Raw genomic sequence first — 23866 nt, 5'->3', positions numbered from 1 at the left:
TTGGGAGGAAGAGACATGACACAAAAACTAGCGAGACTCTTCAAAAAATGTATTAGAAAAGGTGTTATGCCTAAGGAGTGAAATAATGCAATTTAGTTTTGCTGCATAAGAAAGAGGATAAATTGGAAATTATAGACCAATTAGTTTGTTATCCCACATCTACAAGTTTTTCACAAAGGTCAACTTGTAGATGTGGGATTACTAACAGATTAGAAAGAATACTTGATGAGAATCAACCGAAAGAGCAAGCTGGCTTTAGGACAGGATTCTCAACTATGGATCACCTTCACGTAATATCACAGCTAATGGAGAAAGCAAATGAATAAAAAACACCATTATGCCTGGCATTTGCGGATTAGGAAAAGGCATTTAACTCCATACAGCATAATGCAATGTTTCGGGCACTGGAAAGACAAAGCATAGACACCCCATATATTATGATTTTGAAGAAAATATATGAGAGTGCTACCTCCTTTATTAGACTAGACAAAGACAGTAGGAAATTTTAAAATCGAGAAAGGAGTTCGACAAGGAGACACAATATCTCCAAAGCTGTTTACTGCTGCTCTTGAGGAAGCTTTCAGAAGATTAGACTGGTCGCAGAAAGGAGTCAATGTGAATGGAGAGTACCTAAACCATTTACGATTTGCAGATGACATTTTGGTCATAAGCCACAATCCCAAAGAATTAGAGGAAAATTTTAATCAGTTATGCAGAGTTAGTAAGGATTTTGGACTAAAGATGAATATGGCTAAAACAAAAGTAATGATGAACAAGTATGCCATAGAAAGGGATATAATGATTGAAGGAGCAGTAATTGAAAAGGTGGAGTCATATACTTATCTGGGACAAGTCATTAGCTGTAATAATGATAAATGGCTGGAAGTCAAGAAGAATAAATTTTGGATGGATAGCATTCAGGAAATATAGTCACATACTGGGGAACAATATACCAATTTGTCTGAAACGTAAAATAAGGAACCAATGTATACACCCCACCATAATTTATGGAAGTGAAACGTGAGCACTCACCAAAAGAATGGAACGAATTATATCGGGAATCAGACTGTTAGATAAGAAGAGAAACTCATGGATTAGGCAGCAAACTCAAGTAAAGGACATTTTTATCAAAACTAAAGAACTAAAATGGTCATGGGAAAGGACACATAGCTCGAAGACATGACAGATGGACTAAGAAAATAACAGAATGGTACCCAAGAGGAGCTAGAAGTAAACCTGGAAGACAACAGATGAAATTCATGAGATTGTGGGTAGTATATGGATGGCCATTGCACAAACAGAAGGAACTGGAAAGTTGCTGGAGAGGTCTTCATCCTGTAGTGGACTGAAAATGACTGATGATGATGATGATGATCAATTAAACATACATAAACTAAATTCATTTACCATGGATTTTAATTTCTTATGAATCCTCGATACATTCACAGACCTGCCGATACTGAAACAAAAACAAAGCCTTTTGAAATAGTCTGACTTGCTCAACACCACAGTACAGCGATCTTTGTCTGGCAGTAAGGCAACAATATCCTGGTCCCTACACAAAGAATGAAAGGTGTTTCGTTGAAAATGCTGAAAGTTGGGGGGGGGGGGGGGTTGAACAAACATGTTGTAATATAGACATGTTACACAAGTGACAGAGAACAAAAATGCATAGGATACATATAAATTAACATGTGACACAGAAGACTATGATAGATATAAGCTGGTCTGTAACCAAGCTACAAAGCAGGTTAGGCAGGCGAGAGCAGATTACTAAAAATCTTTGGCAAAGGATGCAAAGAATTCTTTACTTATGTAAACTCTGGAAGGAAGGGGATGAATCAGATTGGTCCAATTGATATCGATGGTTCAACTGTTGATGATCCTGCTCTGGTAGCTAACAAACTAAATGAATATTTTGCATCTACATTCACACATAAGGAGTTATTCAGGGAGGGGAATGTCAGAGATGTATTCAACTCTGGCAGTAAGCTAGATAATCTTGTAATAACTGAGAGTAAAATGGAAGAGAAATTGTTCAAGATAAACACAAGAAAGGCACCTGAGGTAGATGGAGTCTATCCAGTTATATTAAAGGAGATGGCAAAGGAAGTAAGCAAACCCTTAGCCATAATTACGAGAGCTTCCTTGGACTCAGGGGAGATACCCATGGACTGGAGACGTGCAAATGTGACTCCAATCCCCAAAGGAGGATCAAAGGGAGACACATAATTACAGACCTGTTAGTTTAACTTCTGTTCCAGGGAAATTAATGGAGGCACTGGTTAAAGAAGCATTGCAGGACCATCTTGATAAGACTTCAGTTATAGCTCGGACACAGCATGGGTTCGTTAAGGGGAAGTCTTGTCTGACAAATTTGATTGGATACTATGATGTAGTCACAAAGGAACTGGATGCAAAGAATAACTTTGATATCATATATTTGGATCTTAGAAAGGTCTTTGATACTGTTGCACATGGAAGACTGCTGCACAAATTGGAGCAGTGTGCCATTAGAGGCAAACTGCTGTTAAGGATAAAGGGATGGTTGAGTGGGAGAAGACAGAGAGTGATAATCAATGGACACTGCTCTTTATGGCCTAATGTTATTAGTGGAGTCCCTCAGGGTTCAGTGTTGAGTCCATTGTTTTCTGTATTTATAAATGATATTGGTGATGGTATATCAGGCTTAATATCCAAGTCTGCAGACAATACAAAGGTTGGCAGGGTTGTTAATGACACTAATGACCGTACAGTGCTGCAACAGGATCTAGAAAAGTTGAGCAGGTGGGCTGAGAGGTGGCAAATGAAGTTTACCATTGACAAATGTAAAGTACTACATATGGGAAGCAGTAATCCCAGAGTAACGTAGCAACTCTGCGGTACCACACTGACAGTGGTAGAGAATGAAAAGGACCCCCAGGTCCTTTTCATTCTCTTGTGCAGGCAGATATGAACTTTCTAAGCAGTGCAGATGGTTTGCAAGAGTAGCTCATGGTGTTTTTCTAGCAGGAATAAGGAGGTGATTATCCCCTTGTATACGGCAATGGTCAGGCCATACCTTGAGTACTGTATACAGGTCTGGAGACCTCATTTTAAGAAGGATGTATAGCTGTTGGAACAAGTACAGAGAAGGGCAACAAGATTAGTAAAAGGAACAAAGGGTTGCTCTTATGAAGAAAGGCTTAAGTTTTGCAATTTATGGAGACTAGGCACCTGCGAGGTGATCTGATTGAGGTATATAAAGTTTTGAATGGTTTGAGCATGCTCAATGCAGATGGGATTCTTCCTCTTGCTCAGAATAATCACCTGAGAGGGCATAAATTCAAATTGAGGAAAGACGGTTGTAGGATAGATGTGCGGAAGTTTGCGTTTAGCCAGTGGGTGGTTGATTGCTGGAACAAACTTCCATCTGTCGTTGTAGAAGTTGATAGCTTAAATAGATTCAAGGCAGAACTTGAGAAACATTTGGAGCAAGTAAGTGGTTTGGTGAAATAAGGGGTTTTTTTTTTTTTTTTTTTTTTTTGGCTGATGCTATATAAGCTTGCTTTCTTGCATCGTGCCTTTGCTAATGCTATAGTTGCCACCTTAATACATATATCTACAGCAAATTCCTCAGTTACCCAGTTCCATAGTTTGCTGAAACGCACAAACCCGGTAAAGCATATTGCTAATTTGTTTTTATCATTTCATGGTAAAGCAGACTACATTCTCAATAGTAGTGCTCAATTGCTGCAGATTATTAATGATTTTAACATTCTGGAGGAAGAAGTCATGGTTTACTTTGATGTTGCCTCCCCGTTTATGTCTATTTCAATACAGCCCCCCCCCCCCTCTCTCTCTCTGGGGCCTCCGTAGCTTGGTGGGCAGGAACAGCAGTGCGTAGCCCATGCTTCTTGATTAGACCGGGGTTTGAGCCCGTGACCACCAAATATGGAGAATGCGGAAAGGTCAGGGAATGACCACTGCTTATCCTCGGAGCAATATGGCCTTAGTTGCTAATTCTCCTAAAAAAAAACCAATTAACAAATAACTGTCTCTCTTTCTCTCTCTCTCTCTCTCTCTCTCTCTCTCTCTCTCTCTCTCTCTCTCTCTCTCTCTCTCTCTCTCTCTCTCTCTCTCTCTCTCTCTGTGTGTGTGTGTGTGTGTGTGTGTGTGTGTGTGTGTGTAAATGATATCTGTGATGGCTTAAACCTTTGTTGTTCTGGCCGCTCAATCATATTTGGTGCTTCCCTGTATTGGCAGATTCAGGGTACAGCTATGGGTGCTCCAGTCAGTACTCCCATAGCTAATATTACCATAGAGATCTTGGAGAAAGACATATTTATAAATCTACCAGTGCAAGTTACACTCTGACGAAGATACATGGACATGTTAGCTTTCATTCCCTGTGTATCAGAGGTGGTGCTTCTCCAATATTTCAATTCCTTGTCCTCTTATATCTCTGGCTTCTGTGGCCATAATGCACCTCCCAAGGTTTTTGCAGTGCTTTGATCCAAGCCTGAGGTGGGATTCCCACTTAGTAAACTCAGTATATAGAAATCCAATGTGCCAAGGACAGTTCACCAATTATAGATCAGCATATGCTCCAGGACATCTTAATAGCACAGCATGAGTGTTATTTAGTCAAGCAAGATTCCACTGTGATTATGCTACTGACAGGGGTGATGAGATTTCTAAGTTTAGGATGGATGATTTGTCTAGGTGTTGATACTCCACCCCCCATATTTTGGAACGATTCCAATTACATGGTAATAATTTGATTTTCCATTTGGATCACAGTATTGAGTTTATTGATGCCACTTATAATTTCCACTATCCTCACATATCTGCACATCTTGTGATGCAACCATATTGGTTGTGCAGCTCCCTGGCAGGAAGTTGCAGTCAATGGTTTCCAGAGATAAATCTGTCTTTCCCTTGCTGCAATGTGTGGATTCTGTTTATCAGATCAAATGCCCAGAACGTGGGATGGGTTATATTGGCACATCAGATCAGAGGCTTTGCGATTACATCTCTGAACAAGAGAAGGATTATCCATCAGGCTATCTTTGCCCACTCTGCTATCGCTCAGCATTATTGATGGGAGTTGCATGTTAATTGTAACCCAACATTGAAATTTTGGACCATGCACATGATTCTCATCATCGCTCCTGGCTCAAAGCATTCCATGTAGCTGTAGTGGGTTTAAGCATTAATTGCAATCATGGAACTAGCATACACCCTATTATGGAAGCTGTTAGTTTGCAGCATGATGAAAAATGGCAAGCATATAACATAGCAGATGTATGTTGGCCCACTTCTGCGGTCTGATGGTTCGTGTTTTGTTCTCTTCCCCCTCTTTTTCCCCCTCACTATTCATGATCTGCGTTGGTTTGTTAGCTCACATATACATTGAACCTCTCTGGAATATATTGAACTATGTCATGCTACTTGTTTTTTTAACTTTAAAGGGGCATATCGCTCTAAAAGCTTCTAAATGTATATTTTGTTCTTATCAAAGGTTTTTTGCTAATTCTCACTTCAAGTAATTTCATGTGAATTTAAAGGTTAGGAAATAAATTTTACCTCTCTGAGCTCAGCAAAGCACATCAACAGATCATTTTCCTGAAATCCTCTTACTGGTTTAGAAGTTGCAAATTCTATTCAAAGAAACATTTCATGAAAATTTAATGTCATGTGAGAATTTCAAACTTATTGTTTGTTTATAATAAACATATAAAAATTAATTTGTTGGCAAAAGCAAATGCCTGTTTTGGGTAAATAAAAACTGTTTCAACATACAAAGGGTACTAGGAAAGTTTTGCAATATGACGCAACAATGAATCACAGGAAGCTGCTTGTTGCTGCATGTTGAGACATGTTCATACGTGCATAGTAGCCGCCGCGCCAAGTCGATGGGCTCAGTTATTCATTAGTAGTGAGAGTGTAAAGTGCTTGCGATGGCATCGTGGTCACGAAATGAGATAAGGACAGTTTTGCGGTATAATTTCGTGCGTGGTTTAACCATACACCAGTGCTTAGAAGAAATGACTCTTGCACTAGATGATGATTGTCCACATCGTACAACGATATTCAGGTGGTATAGAGAATTCCAAAGGGGAAATTTCACTCTGGAGGATTCTGAGAGGCCGGGAAGCCCACGAACATCAGTTACGGAGGAAAACGTTACTGCTGTGAGGAAAATGCTTGACGAAAACAGGCGAGTGACCTACCAACAGATAGAGGATACTTTGGGCCTAAATGCACCAGCAATTCGTTCGATTCTGCAAGATCATTTGCACGTGAAGAAACTTTGTTCTCTCTGGGTGCCGCATCAACTGACTGAAGAGCAGATGACACGACGTGTGACTTGGTGCCGGGAGATGTTAAAAAAAGTTTGATAAGGGACAATCTCGGTATGTAAACAACATCGTGACAGGTGACGAGACTTGGCTGTACTATTACGATCTGCCGACCAAGGCTCAAAACAAAGTTTGGGTCTTTGATGATGACGACACACCCATAATTGTCAGAAAATCCCGATCTGTAAAGAAGAAAATGATAGGTGTATTTTTCAAATCGAGTGGAATTGTGGAACGTGTCGTTTTGGACACGCAGAAGACAGTCACAGCTAAGTGGTATACTGAACAATGCCTGCCTAAAGTCATTGGATCTATGAAGAACCTGCGGCCAAAGTCAAGAATGGACACCTGGTACCTCCATCACGATAATGCTGCAGCTCACCGCGCCAAAGCCTGCACCGAATATTTGACCACGACAGGACTGAAACTTCTCGAGCACCCTCCCTACAGTCCAGACCTTGCTCCCTGCGACTTTGCACTGTTCCCGCATGTGAAAATGAAGCTAAAAGGGAGGCGGTTTTCCAGTGATGAGGACCTTCTACGGGCTTGGGACAACGAGTGTGCTTTACTTCCTAGTGAAACTTGGCAGAACTGGTTTAAAGATTGGTTTCGGAGGATGGAGAGGTGTATTGAATGTAGAGGAAATTACTTTGAAAAAATTAAATAAACAAAGCTGTATTGCAAAACTTTCCTAGTACCCTTTGTACTTAGTTGAAATTATAAAATTGCAGAAAATCTAATACTGAAACCTAATTGTACAAATAACTCTAGATTCTGTCTAGAATATGAATAGTCCACAGGATGATAAATTATATGATATATTATTTTTCTGTACATGCTTCAAGTCGTTGATAACTTCCATACTAGAATTTAAATGAATTTTCATTGTCTCTTCAAAATGTTTTATGACATTTCGGTTAAAACTTGCCAGTCCTGTGAATAGACTGGTATGTTTTAATGGTAGTTCAATACATTGTTTCTTCAGTTCATCATCACAAATATCTTAACAACTACTTTTTAGCAATTCAGTTTCTCTATCAACGAAATTCTAGTATCAATAATGGGGAAAGGCAGAGCACATTATATTAAAATTTCTTTCATGGCTTTAAATCCTGTCTTCAACATGCTTTTATTCAAACACATGCCCCCCACCCACATATGGAAATTCTGTTCCCGGATTAATGATAATTTTTCATGCTTAAAGCAATAGTTATAATATATTATTTAAAAATATATAACTTACAATTTTAATTGCTCTTAAAAAGGTTTTGTTTAATTTTTGATTTTGTAGTACCTTGCCAAAAACACAAACTCTATTCAACATATTATGTTATGATATAACTGAACACAAATTATTTAATTTTTACTTGCACAAATGAAATTTGCTTCACATTCAGTGTTCAAGTAATTTTGTTCGTCTTTGCTTATTTCAACCTACACTGCAAATGGTAAATTTTACCAGTTGCCGTGCAGGTTGAAAACATTAACTTTTTCATTTGTATAAGTTGTTTAAATTTTACTGTGACTTGGTGTCGAATTTGGAACCTCTTTAATTAAAAAATTCTATTTATGGTCAGATGACGAGAAACGTACACATAACATCTTAAAAAAAAATAAAAAAATTACTAGCATCACTAGCAACTAAATTGAGACTATCTTAAACAAGGAATAAAGTAATGTACAGGGGTTCGACTGTAAAATTTTCTGTTTATAACTGTTGTTTTTCCTTTGTATACTTGAAACATTATCATATGCATGATGCACGTCTGCTTATATTTACATCTAAATTAAATTTTTTTTTAATTTGGGAAATATAAAATCACAACCATTTTACAGCAGCAACATTCGGGAGGGTTAAAACCAAGAAAACACTCTCAAATTACAAATAGTGGAGAATATGTCAAAAATGTAATTATAATAATAATAACTTTCTCAGTATGTATAATCTTTATCAATAGGGCAAGCAAAAGATAATGAAAAAATATATAGATTTCATATCATTTCAAGTATACAAGAAAGCAAACCTTGTTAAAAGTGACATCAGAAATAATGGAAACTTGGTTATATAAAGTTATGATCAAGTCAGTTAAGAAAAAAAAAAAAAAAACCAAATATACCATTTCAGCTTGGTTAGATTAAAATTACGTAGCAGCAGTAGTAATAGATGCATATTATGCAAGCAAGCACATAATATGCCAAAAAACAAACATTTCACAGATCCATTCACTATAAAATAAAACTTCATATCTCACTGCACAATTACCCCCAAGTCTTTTTTATTCTCTACCACCCTAAGTGTAGTATCACACAGTTGGTACATTTCTCTGGGGTTCATCATCATCAGCCATTTTCAATCCACTGCAGGATGAAGGCCTCTCCAGCAACTTTACAGTTCCTTCTGTTTTGAGCACTGGCCATCCATTTACTACCCACACACTCATGAATTTCATCTATCCATCTCCGCCTTTGTCTTCCAGGTTTTATTCTAGCTCCTCTTGGGTGCCATTCTATTATTTTCTTAGTCCATCTGACATCATGTCTTCGAGCTGTGTCTCCTGCCCAAGACCATTTTAGTTCTTTAGTTTTGATAAGAATGTCCTTCATTTGAGTTTGCTACCTAATCCATGTGTTTCGCTTCTTATCTAACAGTCTGATTCCCAATATAATTCGTTCCATTCTTCGCTATGTAGTTCTCAGCTTCTCTTCCATTCTTTTTGTGAGTGCCCAAGTTTCACTTCCATAAATCATGGTGAGGAGTATACATTGGGTCATTATTTTACGTTTCAGACAAACTGGAATATTGCTCTTCAGTATGTGACTATATTTCCTGAATGCTATCCATCCAAAATTTATTCTTCTCTTGACTTCCAACCATTTATCATTATTACAGCTAATGATTTGTCCAAGATAAGTATACGACTCCACCTTTTCAATTACTGCTCCTTCAATCATTATTTCCCTTTCTGTGGCATACTTGTTCATCATTACTTTTCTTTTAGCCATATTCATCTTTAGTCCAAAATCCTTACTAATGTGCATAACTGATTAAGATTTTCCTCTAATTCTCTGGGATCGTGGCTTATGACCACAATGTCATCTTAAAATCGTAAATGGTTTAGGTACTCTCCATTCACATTGACTCCTTTCTGCGACCAGTCTAATCTTCTGAAAGCTTCCTCAAGAGCAGCAGTAAACAGCTTTGGAGATATTGTGTCTCCTTGTCGAACTCCTTTCTCGATTTTAAAATTTCCTACTGTCTTTGTCTAGTCTAATAAAGGAGGTAGCACTCTCATATATTTTCTTCAAAATCATAATATATGGGGTATCTATGCCTTGTCTTTCCAGTATCCGAAACATTGCCTTATGCTGTATGAAGTCAAATGCCTTTTCATAATCCACAAATGCCAGGCATAACGGCGTTTTATATTCATTTGCTTTCTCCATTAGCTGTGATATTACGTGAAATTGATCCATAGTTGAGAATCCTGTCCTAAAGCCAGCTTGCTCTTTCAGTTGATTCCAATCAAGTATTCTTTCTAATCTGTTAGTAATGACCCTTGTGAACAAATTGTAGATGTGGGATAACAAGCTAATTGGTCTATAATTTCCAATTGCTGATTTATCTCCTTTCTTATGCAGCAAAACTATGATTGCATTATTCCACTGCTTAGGCGTCACACCTTTTCTAATGCACTTTGTGAAGAGCCTTGCCAGTTTTTGTGTTGTCTCTTCCTCCCAATTTTAACAATCTACAGTAACTTCATCTTCCCCCGGGGCTTTCAGATTCCCCCGGGTCTTCTACTATTTGAATTATGCCTTCTCTGCTGCTTATAAGTACACCATCACTATTCTTCAGTTTCAGTATCATTTGTCTTTCTGTATTACTGCTCATGGCTGCTGATTTAAATCCTTTTTTTCCCTTAATGCTTGTTCTACTTTTCTTGTGTTAAATCTTCTTATGTCCTCTCTGTCTCTTTCTAATGACTTTGCATAACTCAGTATACTCAATTCTCTCTCTGTCTGGGGTTACTTCTATCCAAAGCAGTACTTCGCCTTTTGGCAATGTTAAACTTCAGATATAATGCCTGATATACCTTCATCAATATCATTGATAAATATACAAAACAACAGTGGGCACAACACCGAACCATGGGTTGTTGTTATTTGGTTTTTAGGAGCAATAGCAACTAAGGCCATATTGCTCCAGGGATATGCGGTGGTCATTCCCTGACCTTTCCGCATCCTCCATATTTGGTGGTCACAGGCTCGAACCCCGGTCTAATCAAGAAGCGTGCTGCTGCTCCTGCCCACCTGGCTACGGAGGCACCTCCAAACCATGGGCGACTCCACTAATAACATTAGTCAATGACGAGCACCATCCACTAATTACCACTCTGTCTTCTTCCACTCAAACCATCCTTTTATCAATTATAGCAACTTGCTTTTAGTGTCATACTTCTACAACTTGTACAGTAGTCTTCCACGTGCAACAAGTATCAAAAGCATTCCTAAAATCCAAGTATATGATATCAAAATTATTTTTTGTATCCAGTTCCTTTATAACCAAATCATAGCATCCAATCAAATTTGTCACACAAGACTTTCCCTTAACAAACCAAGCTGAGTCTGAATTATTACTGCAGTCTTGTCTAAATGATTCTGCATTACTTCTTTAACCAGTGACTCCATTAATTTCTATGGAACAGAAGTTAAACTAATAGGTCTGTAATTACTCATGTCACCCTTTGATCCCTCTTTGTGAATTGGGGATACATTAGAACATCTCCACTCAATGGGGACTTCCCCTGAGTCCAAGGATGCTCTCATAATTATGGCTAAGGGTTTGCTTACTTCCTTTAATATAACTGGATAGAACCCATCCACCTGAGGTGCCTTTCTTATGTTTAACTTCAATTACTTCTCCACTTTACTCTCAGTTATTACAAAATCATTAAGCCTTGGTCCTTGAGGTTGTCACAGACATTCTCTCAGATATGCCAGACAAGCTGTACTTGCTACCTGTGAGTCTAAAACGCTGATGGAACTGATATTCGGGTAACACTGAAGTCAAGTGGAGCCAATTTTGGCCAAGTCGGGACGGTCTGTGACAGCAAAATCCTCTGCTTGCACCTTCACGATGGTGGGACTGTTAGTAATCCTGGGTATAATCTCCATGCCAGGTGTGAACCAACGTAAGCAGGGGTCGAGTTGTGGCGCCCACACCACATGGAGGAATGCCACCCCTCTATGTTACTAGGCAGTACTAGGTGGTAGATAACTCTCATCAACCGGTGCAATACCACCATTTTTCTTATTGGAGGCTTGAAGTAGTGGAACCCATGTTTAGTCTCTAGAGCTAAGTTGCAGTCAACCCTTCCCCATCTCTTCCATCATGCAGTATGATTGATGACTTTTGAGGTTATGATGGACATCGTGGTGAGATCCAATATTCTTTACATTTCAAGGGTACAGCTCTAAAACGGTGTTTGCAGGCCGGCCACTAGTTAGTACACTGGACCGAACCTATTGGTAACTCTCTAAGAGGCTTCCGGATCAGCTAGTGTATAACCTTGCTACCTCTACTCTGCCAGATAGTGACTGGAGGAAGTCCGAGTAGTGTGTATGCGGGGAGCATTGTCGAGGCCACATTACGTCAAGGATCTGGATATATTCTTACCATGTGTACGTCATATCCAAAAATTTCATTACTTCATACAGCATGTCCCACCCACTTTTTCTTACTATTGAATACACCATGAATTGTCAAACTAATAGAGCAAGCTTATCTGAGAAAAGATCTAAACCTCCCAAGCACTTACAAATTAATTTCACAAATAAACGTGGTCTCAATTCTAATCTTAAAGATGTCCATTTCCAATTGCAGTCTGCCAAACCCCATGTACTTTTTTCTCAGAGAATCTCAGTTATCGGTTGATTCAACTACTGCTCATCTCAGATGCCCAAATTATTCGCTGTATGATTCTTTTCGCCTCAAAGGTGGTATTTGTGCATCTGTCCGTTCTGATATTCCCTGTCAGAGACTTGGCAATTTGAAATCTCCTCTCTTTGATCTTCTCTGGCTTAAAATCTCTCTACCTCATTGTGTCAAATTCATCTGTTGTCTCTACCATTCTCCCAACTCCACTAATCACTTGGAACACTTTGATTTCCTCTCTTTGCAACTTGACTTTCTCCAGTCCAACTTTCCTAACAGTGAGGTAATTTTCCTTGGTGATTTTAATGTTCACAACTCCAGTTGGCTTCCGTTTTCTAGTCACACCGATCCAGCTGGTCGAGATGCTGATGCTTTTGCAATTACTAATGATCTTGCACAGATTGTTCATTTACCTACAAGAATACCGGACAATCCTAATCATACAGCCAATACGCTTGATCTTTTTCTCACAAACAACCCTTCTAAGTACACGGTCGAAGTGAGAGGTCCTTTAGGCACTTCAGATCACAACTTGGTGATTGTCTCTTCTCCAATGGAACCTTTATCTCACGGCTATTTCCAACCTCGTGTTGTTTGGCATTACAAGAATGCAAAATGGGATGACTTGCAAGACTTCTTTTCTTCTTTTCCATGCTCGGATTACTGTTTCAAAAGTTCTGATGTCAGCGTTTGCTCAGATCGTGTCAGTGAAATTATTCTTGCAGGAATGGAATCCTTTATCCCACACTCCACTTTAAAATCTCGTCCTTTATCTAAACCTTGGTTTTCCAATAAATGTGCTAGGGCTGTTCAAGAGAAGAATGTTACATATAGTAATTGGCTTGTTTCTAATTCTTCAGTTTCATTTTCTGCCTACACCAAAGCTCGCAACAATTGTAAAGCAGTTATTAACCAGTCCAAACTAGAGTTTGAACAGGCTAAGAGTAGAAAACTTGCTTCTTGCCCTAATGGTAGCTGACCATTCTGGTCCCTTGCCAAAGCTATTGGCCGCAACTTTTGTCCATCTCTGCTCTCACCTCTGTCCAAACCAGATGGTTCTGTTGTCACTTCAGCCAAGGATAAAGCTGACCTGCTAGCATCCCATTTTTATTTCAACTCATGCATTAACGATCTTGGTAAAACACCTCCCACTATTCCCAACACGCTCCATTCAATGCCTCCTGTGGTCTTCCGTCAAAAGGATCTCAGAAGGATTTTGAAGAATCTTGATGCTAAGAAAGCTCCAGGTCCCGATGGTATTTCTCCACTTGTTCTCAAAACCAGTGCTCCTGAACTTACTCCTATTCTTTGCCGCCTTTTTTCACTTTCTTATTCCAAAGGTGTTTTTCCCTCTGCTTGAAAATTTGCTCATATCCAGCCAGTTCCTAAAAAAGGTGACAAATCCCTCCCATCCAATTATCATCCCATTGCAATTACTTCTACTCTTTCTAAAGTAATGGAGAAATCAGTTAACCGCCAAATTTTAAACTACCTAGAAATCTTCCATCTGATCAACGATCGCCAGTATGGATTCCATCAGTGTCAATCCACTGGTGATATTCTGGCTTATGTTACCCATTTATGAACTAATTCAATGGAAAGGTTCGGTGAAACACAAGTAGTTGCTCTTGATATCTCAAAGGCTTTCGATCGTGTTTGGCATAAGGGTCTTCTAAACAAGCTTCCATCTTATGGTTTGCCAACTGTTTTTAGTAATTGGTTATCCAGTTTTCTCTCTGATCGCTCACTGAGGGTGATGGTAGATGGCTCTCCGTCTTCTAACTTCTCCACTAATGCCGGTGTCCCCCAAGTTTCAGTCCTTTTCCTCTTGTATATTAATGACCTTCTTCCATTGACCAGAAATCCTATCCATAGTTTTGCCGATGATAGCACATTGCATTCCACTTTTGATTTTAAGAAACCTTGTCCTGCTCAATCAGCTTCAACTTCTCGAAAATCTGCTACCAATTCCTTAAATGGCGATCTTCAGGTAATTCTCCAGTGGGGCAACGACAATTTAGTTGATTTCAACCCTTCTAAAACTCAGTCTTGTCTTATATCTCGCAAAAAGGATTCTTCTGCTCCTATGCTTATCTTTAGTGACATTCCGATTTCTAGGCAAAATGATATATCTCTTTTGGGGATTACCCTGACTTCTAATCTCTCTTGGCACAAGCACATTACAAATATTGCTTCCTCTGCATCTAAAAAACTTGGTTTTCTCTTTCGCTCTCGGCGTTGCTTTTCTTCCAAACAGCTGCTCACTCTGTATAAATCGCAAATCCGCCCTGCCATGGAATATTGTGCCCACAACTGGGGTGGTGCCCCCAAAACCTCTCTCAGGCTTCTTGATTCCATTCAGAAGAGGGCAGTTAGGTTAATTAATGACTCATCTTTAACAAAGTCTCTCCACTCGCTGTCTCATAGACGTACTGTTTCTGCTGCATGCCTCTTCTACAGATACTTCCATGGGCACTGTTCTTCTGAATTAGCTTCTATAATTCCTGCTCTCTCTTTCAAAACAGTTCGAACATGTGGCACCACCAGCCAACATCCATTTACTGTCCAATTTCAAACTCACAGAACCAACTTTTCATCATCCTTGTTCATTCATTCAACTGCCCTTTTCTGGAACAACCTTCCTTCATACGTATTTCCTGAAAATTACAGTCTACAGAAGTTCAAGTCCAATGTCAACAAATATCTTCTTTTGTCTTCTCAACCTCCAACCCAAGCACGGTACTAAGTACTATAGGTTCTTACACCTCTCGTGTTTGGGATTTACATAAAAAAAAAAGAAAAAGGTCCCTGTTAGAGTTTAATAAGCTTCTGTCCTCCATTTCCCTTCAGAATTCCTCATGGGTGAATGCAGATACAAAATACTCATTCAATTTTTCAGCTATCTGAGCAGGATCATCAATAGTTGAACCATCGATATCAAATGGACCAACCTGATTCATCCTCTTCCTTCTAGAGTTTTTATAACTAAAGAAGTCCTTGCTGTTTTTCCTAGCATCCTTCACCAAAGATTTCCTGTAATCTGCTTTCGCTTGATTAATCTCCTTTGCAACTTGATTACAGACTAGCTTATATCTATCATGTGTCTCCCGATAATTTAATGCATTCCATGCATTTTTCTTCTATGCCGTGATTCTCATTAGTTCATCTTACATCCATTTTGGCATAAACCTTGAATAGTATTTCTTAATCGGAAAGAAAGGTAGAAAAGTAGTAGCTTCCAAGATTAAATCCTTGAATGCTTCCCATTTAGAATTTGCTGTTGGTAATATCACCAGTTGGTACAGAATTTAAAAACTGTCTGAGACTACTGTAGTCACCTTTATGAAAACCCTTCCCTTTATCCCTGATTGTAGTTATATCTTTTAGTAAATTCCACATCAGTACAGTGATCTAGTGTTTCCCACATCAGTACACTGACACCTAGTTGTTCCTTTATCTGCAAATTTTTAATGTAATAATAATCACTGTTGATAATCAGATCAAGAATATAACTCTGTGATTGCCTCTCGGACATGCTGCTCAAAACAATCATCAAATAAATCCACAAAAGTCTTGCTAGTGTGCGAGTGACCAATACAGAAGTTCTCATCTAAATCTTGGCAGTTAAAATCCCCCATTATAAGACAATCCGATTTACTGGCCCACTATTTATAGTTGTGTAGTTGTGTGTATTCTACTCATCAGAATCATTAGGCCTATAACACACTACTACTACTACTCTCGACTTTGTTTTCCCAGTGCTTATGTCACACCAAACTAACTCAACACTGCACTGCCCATCTATATCATATGGATGCACTTCCTTAGAATTTATGTATTTCTTAACTAACAGCATAACCCCTCCTCCCTTCCTATCCTGTCTGTTATTTCTGTACATATTGTACCTCCCAAATTCCATTTCTGCACTGCTTATATCTGTATGACACCAGGTTCTGATATCCCAACAATATCTGCCTTGGACGTCTTGACAAACACTTCAAATTTATCAAATATGTTTACTATACTCCTAGCATTGGTGTTCATGCAAGTATACATGCACCTGTTGTTACTAGACAGTGCCTCTAACACAGCCCATGTATTAATTTGTTCCATGATGGTTCCTACTAGTCCCTGAAACCCACAGCATCCCACCCTCCAGGCCACTGCTCATTCTAATAGAAGCAGTGCAAGAATCACTTTCACCTCAGCCTCTGGCTACTGTTAATCTTTTCGTCTCTGAATCTCCCCAAGCTAGCAGTTTTCCAACACACCCAAAACTGCCTCAATAACATCAGCAAATATTCTTGCACACTTTCTATTTAAGTGTATCCATCCCTGTAGAAGCAGTCTCTCCTGTTAACAAGTACAGACCACACTGAGAAAAATTCTACCCCACAAGCTTTGCATAATCTCTCCAGGGCCAAACTGATCAACAAGGCTCTCATCATATACTCCCCCTCTATCGTGTCTAGGTAGAATTGCAGACAATTTCAAATGTAACCCCAAAATTGCAACTTTTTTTCAACATTGACCTGTACTTGTTAAGTCAGTCAGAGATTTCCTACTCAATGTCATTAGTGCCAACGTGTACAATGATATTACCGTTTGTGCCCTTAAAAGATGATATCTGTTGTATGTCGTCAACATTTGCCCCGGGCCGACATACCCTGGTCCTGTCTCCCAGCGACCACTTTTCCATTGTGGATATGTCCCGATGAAAGCATTTGTATTATTTTCATCTCTCAAATTTTGTGGGATAAAAAAAAACTGTGATGGAAATGAAATAAATGAATTTTCAAAGACAATATCTTTATAACACTGCAGTAATGTTTTATAATTATATTCTTTCTTTCTTCCAAGAAATCCATGCACATCCGCTTTAAATTATCAGTAAGCTGATATTTCAGTATCATATAACTCTGTTTCAAATGCATCACCATTGAGCATTTTTTTTTTATTTGAGGTCCAATGAAAATATCTTCTTCAAGTTTTGCAGATGTTAAATTAGAAAACACTTCCCTTAGGTAGCAGAATCCACTTTCTTCTTTAACAAGAGCTTTAATAAAATTCTTCATTAATCTAAATTTTATATGCAAAGGTGGAAGAAGAATTGTTTTTGGTTCAACCAGTAGAATATAATTTATATTACTTATCCCTGGTTGAAACAGTATAGAATTAAAAGATTTAGGACTAAAGCCTCAACTTATGGGAAATCTGTTACATTTAGAGAATTTCCTAAATCTTTTCATTCTATACTGTTGTATTCTATTCTATATATAGAATACATCCTATTCTATAGGATACCTACCCACCCAACGATGAGGCCATAAGTAACGATAGTCTTTCCACTGGTGAAGCTTTACTTATTTGAGGTAGTGCAGCATCAGGCAACTCGTTTTGAAAGTATTCACAATATGAGATATGATAAAAACAATGCCATTTTCGGTAATGCACTACATGATGCTAATGTACTAACCTGTGATGCTTACTATCAACATCAACAACAAATGAAAGTTTCTTCCAACAATCAATCATCTGTTGGCTAAAGGCAAACTTCTGCAAATGTATTCTTCAACCATCCTTCTTCAGTTTGAATTCGTGTCCCTTCATGTGTATGGCCCGAGCAAGAGGAAGAATCCCATCACCACTGAGCTTGCTCAATCAATTCAAAGCCTTAAAACACCTCGATCACTTTGCATGCACATAATCTCCAGCCTCTGCAATTTCCAGAATTGGAAGCTTTTCTTGGTAAGAGCACCCCTTTGTTTCCACTCACCAATCTCACTGCCCATCTCTGTACTCATTCCAGAAGCTCCACATCCTTCCTAAAATGAGGCCTCCAAACCTGTATGCAGTTCTCAAGTTGTGGCCTGACCATTGCCTGATACAATGGGATAATCACCTCCTTCTTCCTGCTAGCAAAATTCCTATATATCATTGACAAGACTCCATGACCTGCTCTGGCAGCACGTCTGCACTGACAGAGAATTTCATATATGACTGCACAATTACACCCAGGTCTTTCTCATTTTCCACTACTTTTTTTATTTAATTTAATTTTATTTATTATTACTCCAAAACAGCCGAAGCCTTCCAGAGGAGGAATATGAAATAGTAATACAGTAATAATTCTATTTACAGTCAAGTATACAATGTCAGATCTTAATATACAATGTCAAATATACAACGTCAATTTACAACATATACAATGGATATCTTACTATGCAAGCGATTTGCATTTGAGCAAAGCTGGGATGACAGAGAAATTTGTATTTCTAAGCATTTTTACTGTTATCTTTTCTTGTTTGTTCACCATTACATTGATTGATTTGTGTTATTATTCTTTCAGTTATCCAGTTTTTATTTTATTTATTTGTTTTTTTTATTTAATTATTTCTTCTTATTATATTTGTTTTTATTATTTTTGTTTGTTGAACAATTTATAGCTAAAATATACCTACTTTTTTATTTTCTTCTTATCATTATTATTAAGTTAATCATTTATTTTCATTTTCTAGTTACTTCATTATAAAATCTTTGCAACTCTTTTTTTTTTGATATTCATGTCTTCATCCAGAATATCAATGTTGAATTCATTTAGCAATTTTGCAGTTCTGTTGAAGTAATGAAATCTAAGTTGATCAGTTCTGAATGGCTCTTGTGCCAGCATATTGTGTCTTCTCAATGCTCTTGGAGGACAGCTGAAATTGATGAGGTAGAGCAGCTTGGGGGCATCCAACTTTCCAGTCACGAGACGCATTAGGAATTTGCAGTCTGCCTCAGCCCTTCTTTGGTAGAGTGGTGCCATCCCGAAGTGAATGCACCATTCATCATACAATTTTGTGTTCACTTCCAACCTGGATTTGTACACTAGGAATCTGACCATGGATTTCTGAATATGTTCCAGTTGTTTTTTAAGAATTTTGGTGTGAGGATTCCAGACTTGTGAGGCATATTCTAGAATTGGGTTGATTATCATTATGCAAGCTGTTTTTATGAGCTGTATGTTGTTAAAGTTGAAGCAGATTCTTTTGAGCAGTCCAAGGGATTTGGAGGCCTTTGCTGTAGTTTTATTTACACGTGTGTTGAAGTTTCCCTTGTTAGAAAACCATACTCCCGAATCTGTAACCTCTTGTATTCTCAATAGCTCATGGTTATTAGTTTTATAAGGATAGTTAATCTTGTGTTTTTTCTGATAGTCTGCGACAGACTGGTGCAGCATTTGTTTAAGTTTAATGTTAGGCCATTGTTTGTAATCCTGTTGCATACAATCTTGTATGTCAATAATATATATAGCAAAAAGTAGTGGCCCCAGAGGAGAACCCTGTGGGACTCCCCTTTATACATGGAAGGTGGAGGAGTAACTTCCTTCAAAAAGAACTCTGCTTTTCCTGTTGTCAAAGAAGTTAGACATAAGAGATAAGGCATTACTTGATAAACCTATGTGCTTTAATTTGAGGCAAAGCAACTTGTGTGGTACAGAATCAAGGGCTTTTTGTAGGTCAAGATATATAATGTGTATCTGATTGTTATTATCAAGGCTATGTTTGATGTCATGTTCTATGGAGAGTAGGTTGGTCACTGTTGATCTGCCCATAAGGAAGCCATGATGAATGTGGCTGAATTTGTTTTTCATGAAGCAGCAGAGCTGAGAGTAAAGGAGGTTCTCAATGATCTTGCTTAGGGGGTTGGCTTTGTGTATGGGTCGAAATGAGGCAGGTGTGTCTTTTGCACCCTTTTTAAAAAGTGGAGTAATGGTGGTTTCCTTTAATCTTCCGGGGAGTGATCCCTTTTTGAAAATGGCTTTTATCAGATTAGCATTAGTAGAGGCATATGATGCAGGAAAGCAAGCTTATGCAGCATCAACCAAAAAAAAAAAAAAAAAAAAAAACCTTCCACTTTACCCCTCCGTTCGTTCGAAATACCTGTCCAGCTGAGCCTTAAATTTATTTAGGCTATCAACTTCCACAACAAGGGATGGAAGTCTGTTCCACCAACCAACTACCCGCTGGCTAAAGGCAAATTTCTGCACATCTATCCTACATCTGTCTTTCCTCAATTTGAATTTATGCCCTCTCAGGTGATTATTCTGAGCAAGAGGCAGTATCCCATCAGCATTGAGCATGCTCAAACCATTCAAGGCTTTGTACACCTCTATCAGATCACCTCGCCGGTGCCTAGTCTCCAGACACTGTAATTTGCAAAACTTAAGCCTTTCTTCGTAAGAGCAACCCTTCGTTCCATTCACTAACCTTGTTGCCCTTCTCTGTACTCATTCCAGCAACTCTACATCCTTCTTGAAATGAGGCCTCCAGACCTGTACTCAAGGTTCGCCTGACCATTGCCTTATACAAGGGAATAATCACCTCCCTAATCCCTGCTAGAAAAATTCCTGTATATCATTGAGAAGACAACATGAGCTACTCTTGCAGCCCGTCTGCACTGCTCAGAGAATTTCATATCTGCCTGCACAATTACCCCCTAGGTCCTTTTCATTCTCTAACACTGTCAGTGTAGTACCACAGAGTTGATACGTTGCTCTGGAGTTGTTGTTTCCCATATGTAGTACTTTACATTTGTCAATGTTAAACTTCATTTGGCACCTCTCAGCCCATCTGCTCAACCTTTCCAGATCCTGTTGCAGCAGCATAGCATCAGTAGCATCCTTAACAACCCTGCCAACCTTTGTGTTGTCTGCAAACTTGGACATTAAGCTTGATATACCATCATCAATATTATTTATAAATACAGAAAACAACAATGGACTCAACACTGAACCCTGAGGGATTCCACTAATAACATTAGTTCACGACACGATGAGCAGTGTCCATTAATTACCTCTCTCTGTCTTCTGCCACTCATCCATCCCTTTACCCAAAGCAACAATTTGCCACCAATGCCACACTGCTCCAATTTGTGCAGCAGTCTTCCATGTGCAACAGTATCAAAAGCCTTTCTAGGATTCAAATATATAATATCAAAGTTATTCCCTGCATCCAATTCTTCTTTGACTACATCATAGTATCCAATCAAATTGGTCAGGCAAGACCTTCCCTTAACAAAACCATGCTGTGTCTGAGCTATAACTGAAGCAATGCTTCTTTAACCAGTGCTTCCATTAATTTTCCTGGAACAGAAGTTAAACTCACAGGTCTATAATTACTAGATGTAGAAGTTGTTGTTGCAGGACAACAAAGCAGCATTTCCAGAGTTCCATGGGGGGACTGTCGGTGTTTGTGTCATAGCTTAATTTGAATTTGTTAAAGGTATTCAATAAAATCTCTTGATTGACTTCAATTTGTGTCAGAGTGTCACTGAAACATGAGGAGGGAGGAGAGGTGTTATCCAGCTTACTGCTGTGATCAGCTTTTTCAGCAAATTTCTACAGTGAACTTTTTCAGTTCACTGTAGAAATTTGCAAATTCATCCAGTTGAATGGTCTCCATTTTGTTCATATGTTTGTGGTTTTTATAACCCATTTTCCAATGCTTCCGGAATGGACCAATATATCATGCCTGTTTAGCATTGCATTTTGTAGGTTAGGTAATTTTGGTAGGCCAAATTGATATTGTTTTTTATCTGCCTTCTTAGATTGGAGAACTGGATGTAGCTGTCATGTCTCTGTGTGTTTTTGAATTTGATGAACATTTGTTGTTTTTTCTTAAGTGATTGAATGATTTCTTTTGTGAACCACACAGGATATTTGTTAGTGTTTGCCTTTGCATGGCTCTTGGGTGTGTAATTTTTGATAATTGGGTCTAAGTTATTATACAGCATATCCAGAATTGTATCTAGATCTTGACTCCTAAATAATGGTTGCCAGTTCGCATTTAAGATTTCATTTCTTATTTTGTCCCAGGGGGCTCTCCTAAAATTAAAGGAGCATTGCCTGACTTCAATGATGATATTTTTGGTCTTGAGATCAAAGTCAAGCAATAAGGCTAGATGATCCGAGTGGAAAAAACTGGGAGTATAGTTAATATTTATGTCAAAATTTGTGAATGCTAAGTCAAGGAGTTTCTCTTTTCTGGTGGAGAGTTTGCATTTTTGTTTCGGGTTCAGTCTGAGGAACATATCCTTCAGAAACTGCAGTAAATAGCTATTTTTATTATTATGGTCTTCCTTGCCCAATCCATGCTCAAAGTGAGTGTTGAAGTCACCTAGCACTATTGTTTTGACATCACTTCTGGAGTAGATTAGAATGGGTTCTAGTCTCTTCTCAAGTTTTTTTAAGGTGGTCTTTTTGACTGGAGGTGGTAGGTAGATTCCTACCAGTTGCACTGTTACGTTGCCAACTTTGGCTTTGATGTAAATTCCCTCAATATCTTCTAGTGAGATGATGTTAGAGATGACAATTTTTTGGTGCAGTAAAATCATTACCTCCCCCCCCCCTTCTTGTTTTCCCTATCTCTTCTGATAATTTGAAAGTTTAGATGTCTGGGGTTAGCCAGGTTTCTGTGAGAACCCAGATATCAAATTCAGAGTGGCTAACCTCTATTTTAAGTTTGAGTTTCTCAGTGATGCTTCTACAATTTTGAAAGTATATATTTATGAAGATTCTTCTATCTTTGTTTCTGCCATGAGTATTATTATTCATTGATTGCTATATAGTGTAGTTGCTCTCAGCCTTTCCAGGGTAATTTTTTTTGTAGAAGGTGTTGTGTGTGATAGGCCTGTAGTCCTTATGTTTTCTGAACCTAAACACCTGAACTGTAACCCCATCAGGGAAGTTATGTTTAAATGTCATTTCTACATCCTTTTGATCAAAGCTGATCTTGAAGGAGTATATTTCAGGATTTAATTTTCTCAGCTGATATGTTAACGTTAATTTTTTTCTTAAAGCAGCATTCTAGGTCAGCGTGGCATGTCTCCAGGCTGGCACTCTCCATGGAGAGTGCCAGCCTGGAGACATGCCACGGAATCTTTTTAGGAACCACTATGAGGTTTCCTCTATCCCCTTTTCCAATGAATCTTATTTTGCTATCATTGGTGTTGTTGAGAGAGACATTATCAGTAGTAACATGGTGTGTTTTCATTCCATCATCACCTATCCCTTTCTCCTTTCCCCTTCCAGTGAGTTTGACTTTGTTTTTATTAGATGTATTCAGAAATCCATCATCAGGAGTGTCACTAGTGTGATTAGGTTTTGAGTATTCATCCTTGGTCTTGTTATTGTATTTGGGTTGGTTTTTAGGACCCTTTGAACTTGGGGCTGTTGATTGACTGGAGTGAGTGAGCCCTTTAGTACTAGATTGAGCAGAGTTCTCACTTTGAGAAGCCTGTTTTAGATTCTTCAAAGGATGAGAAGAAGGGCCATCAGTCTGAGAGATGTGCCTGTGGTCAGATTTGATGGCTTTGTTTGCTTGTTCTGTTTTGTTCCTGCTCTTAGGGATGGCCCCTAGAGTTATATCATAGGCAGTCTTGGTTTGCTTGTTCGCAGTCTGTGATGAGTTTGGGCTGAGACTGATTTTTTATTGATGCTGCGGTTGTACTCAGTGTTGGTTCCTTTATGTAAGTACACCTTACTCTTTACTTGTGAGTTCATACAAGATTTAAATTGATTGTTACCCAGGGTTGAATTGCTGGT

General features: G+C 38.6%; 1 protein-coding gene across 2 annotated transcripts in view; it reads right to left on the bottom strand.

Moving 5' to 3' along the window:
* Positions 1 to 23866, bottom strand: part of Sec15 (exocyst complex component Sec15) — a 654019-nt gene that overhangs the window by 71446 nt on the left and 558707 nt on the right. For both annotated transcript variants that reach the window (XR_016546976.1, XM_090374206.1), the window contains exon 18: positions 5569 to 5642. Coding sequence is in view for 1 of the 2 variants with exons in the window: in XM_090374206.1 (XP_090230332.1) it covers positions 5569 to 5642 (74 nt within the window). In the remaining variant the exon portion in view is untranslated. The remainder of the gene's footprint in view (positions 1 to 5568; positions 5643 to 23866) is intronic.

This window comes from Mastigoproctus giganteus, chromosome 5 (genome assembly GCF_048544385.1).
Source record: "Mastigoproctus giganteus isolate SK-2022 chromosome 5, ASM4854438v1, whole genome shotgun sequence".
In the NCBI taxonomy this organism is placed as follows: Eukaryota; Metazoa; Arthropoda; class Arachnida; order Uropygi; family Thelyphonidae; genus Mastigoproctus; species Mastigoproctus giganteus.
This window is presented reverse-complemented; position numbering and strand designations above follow the sequence as displayed.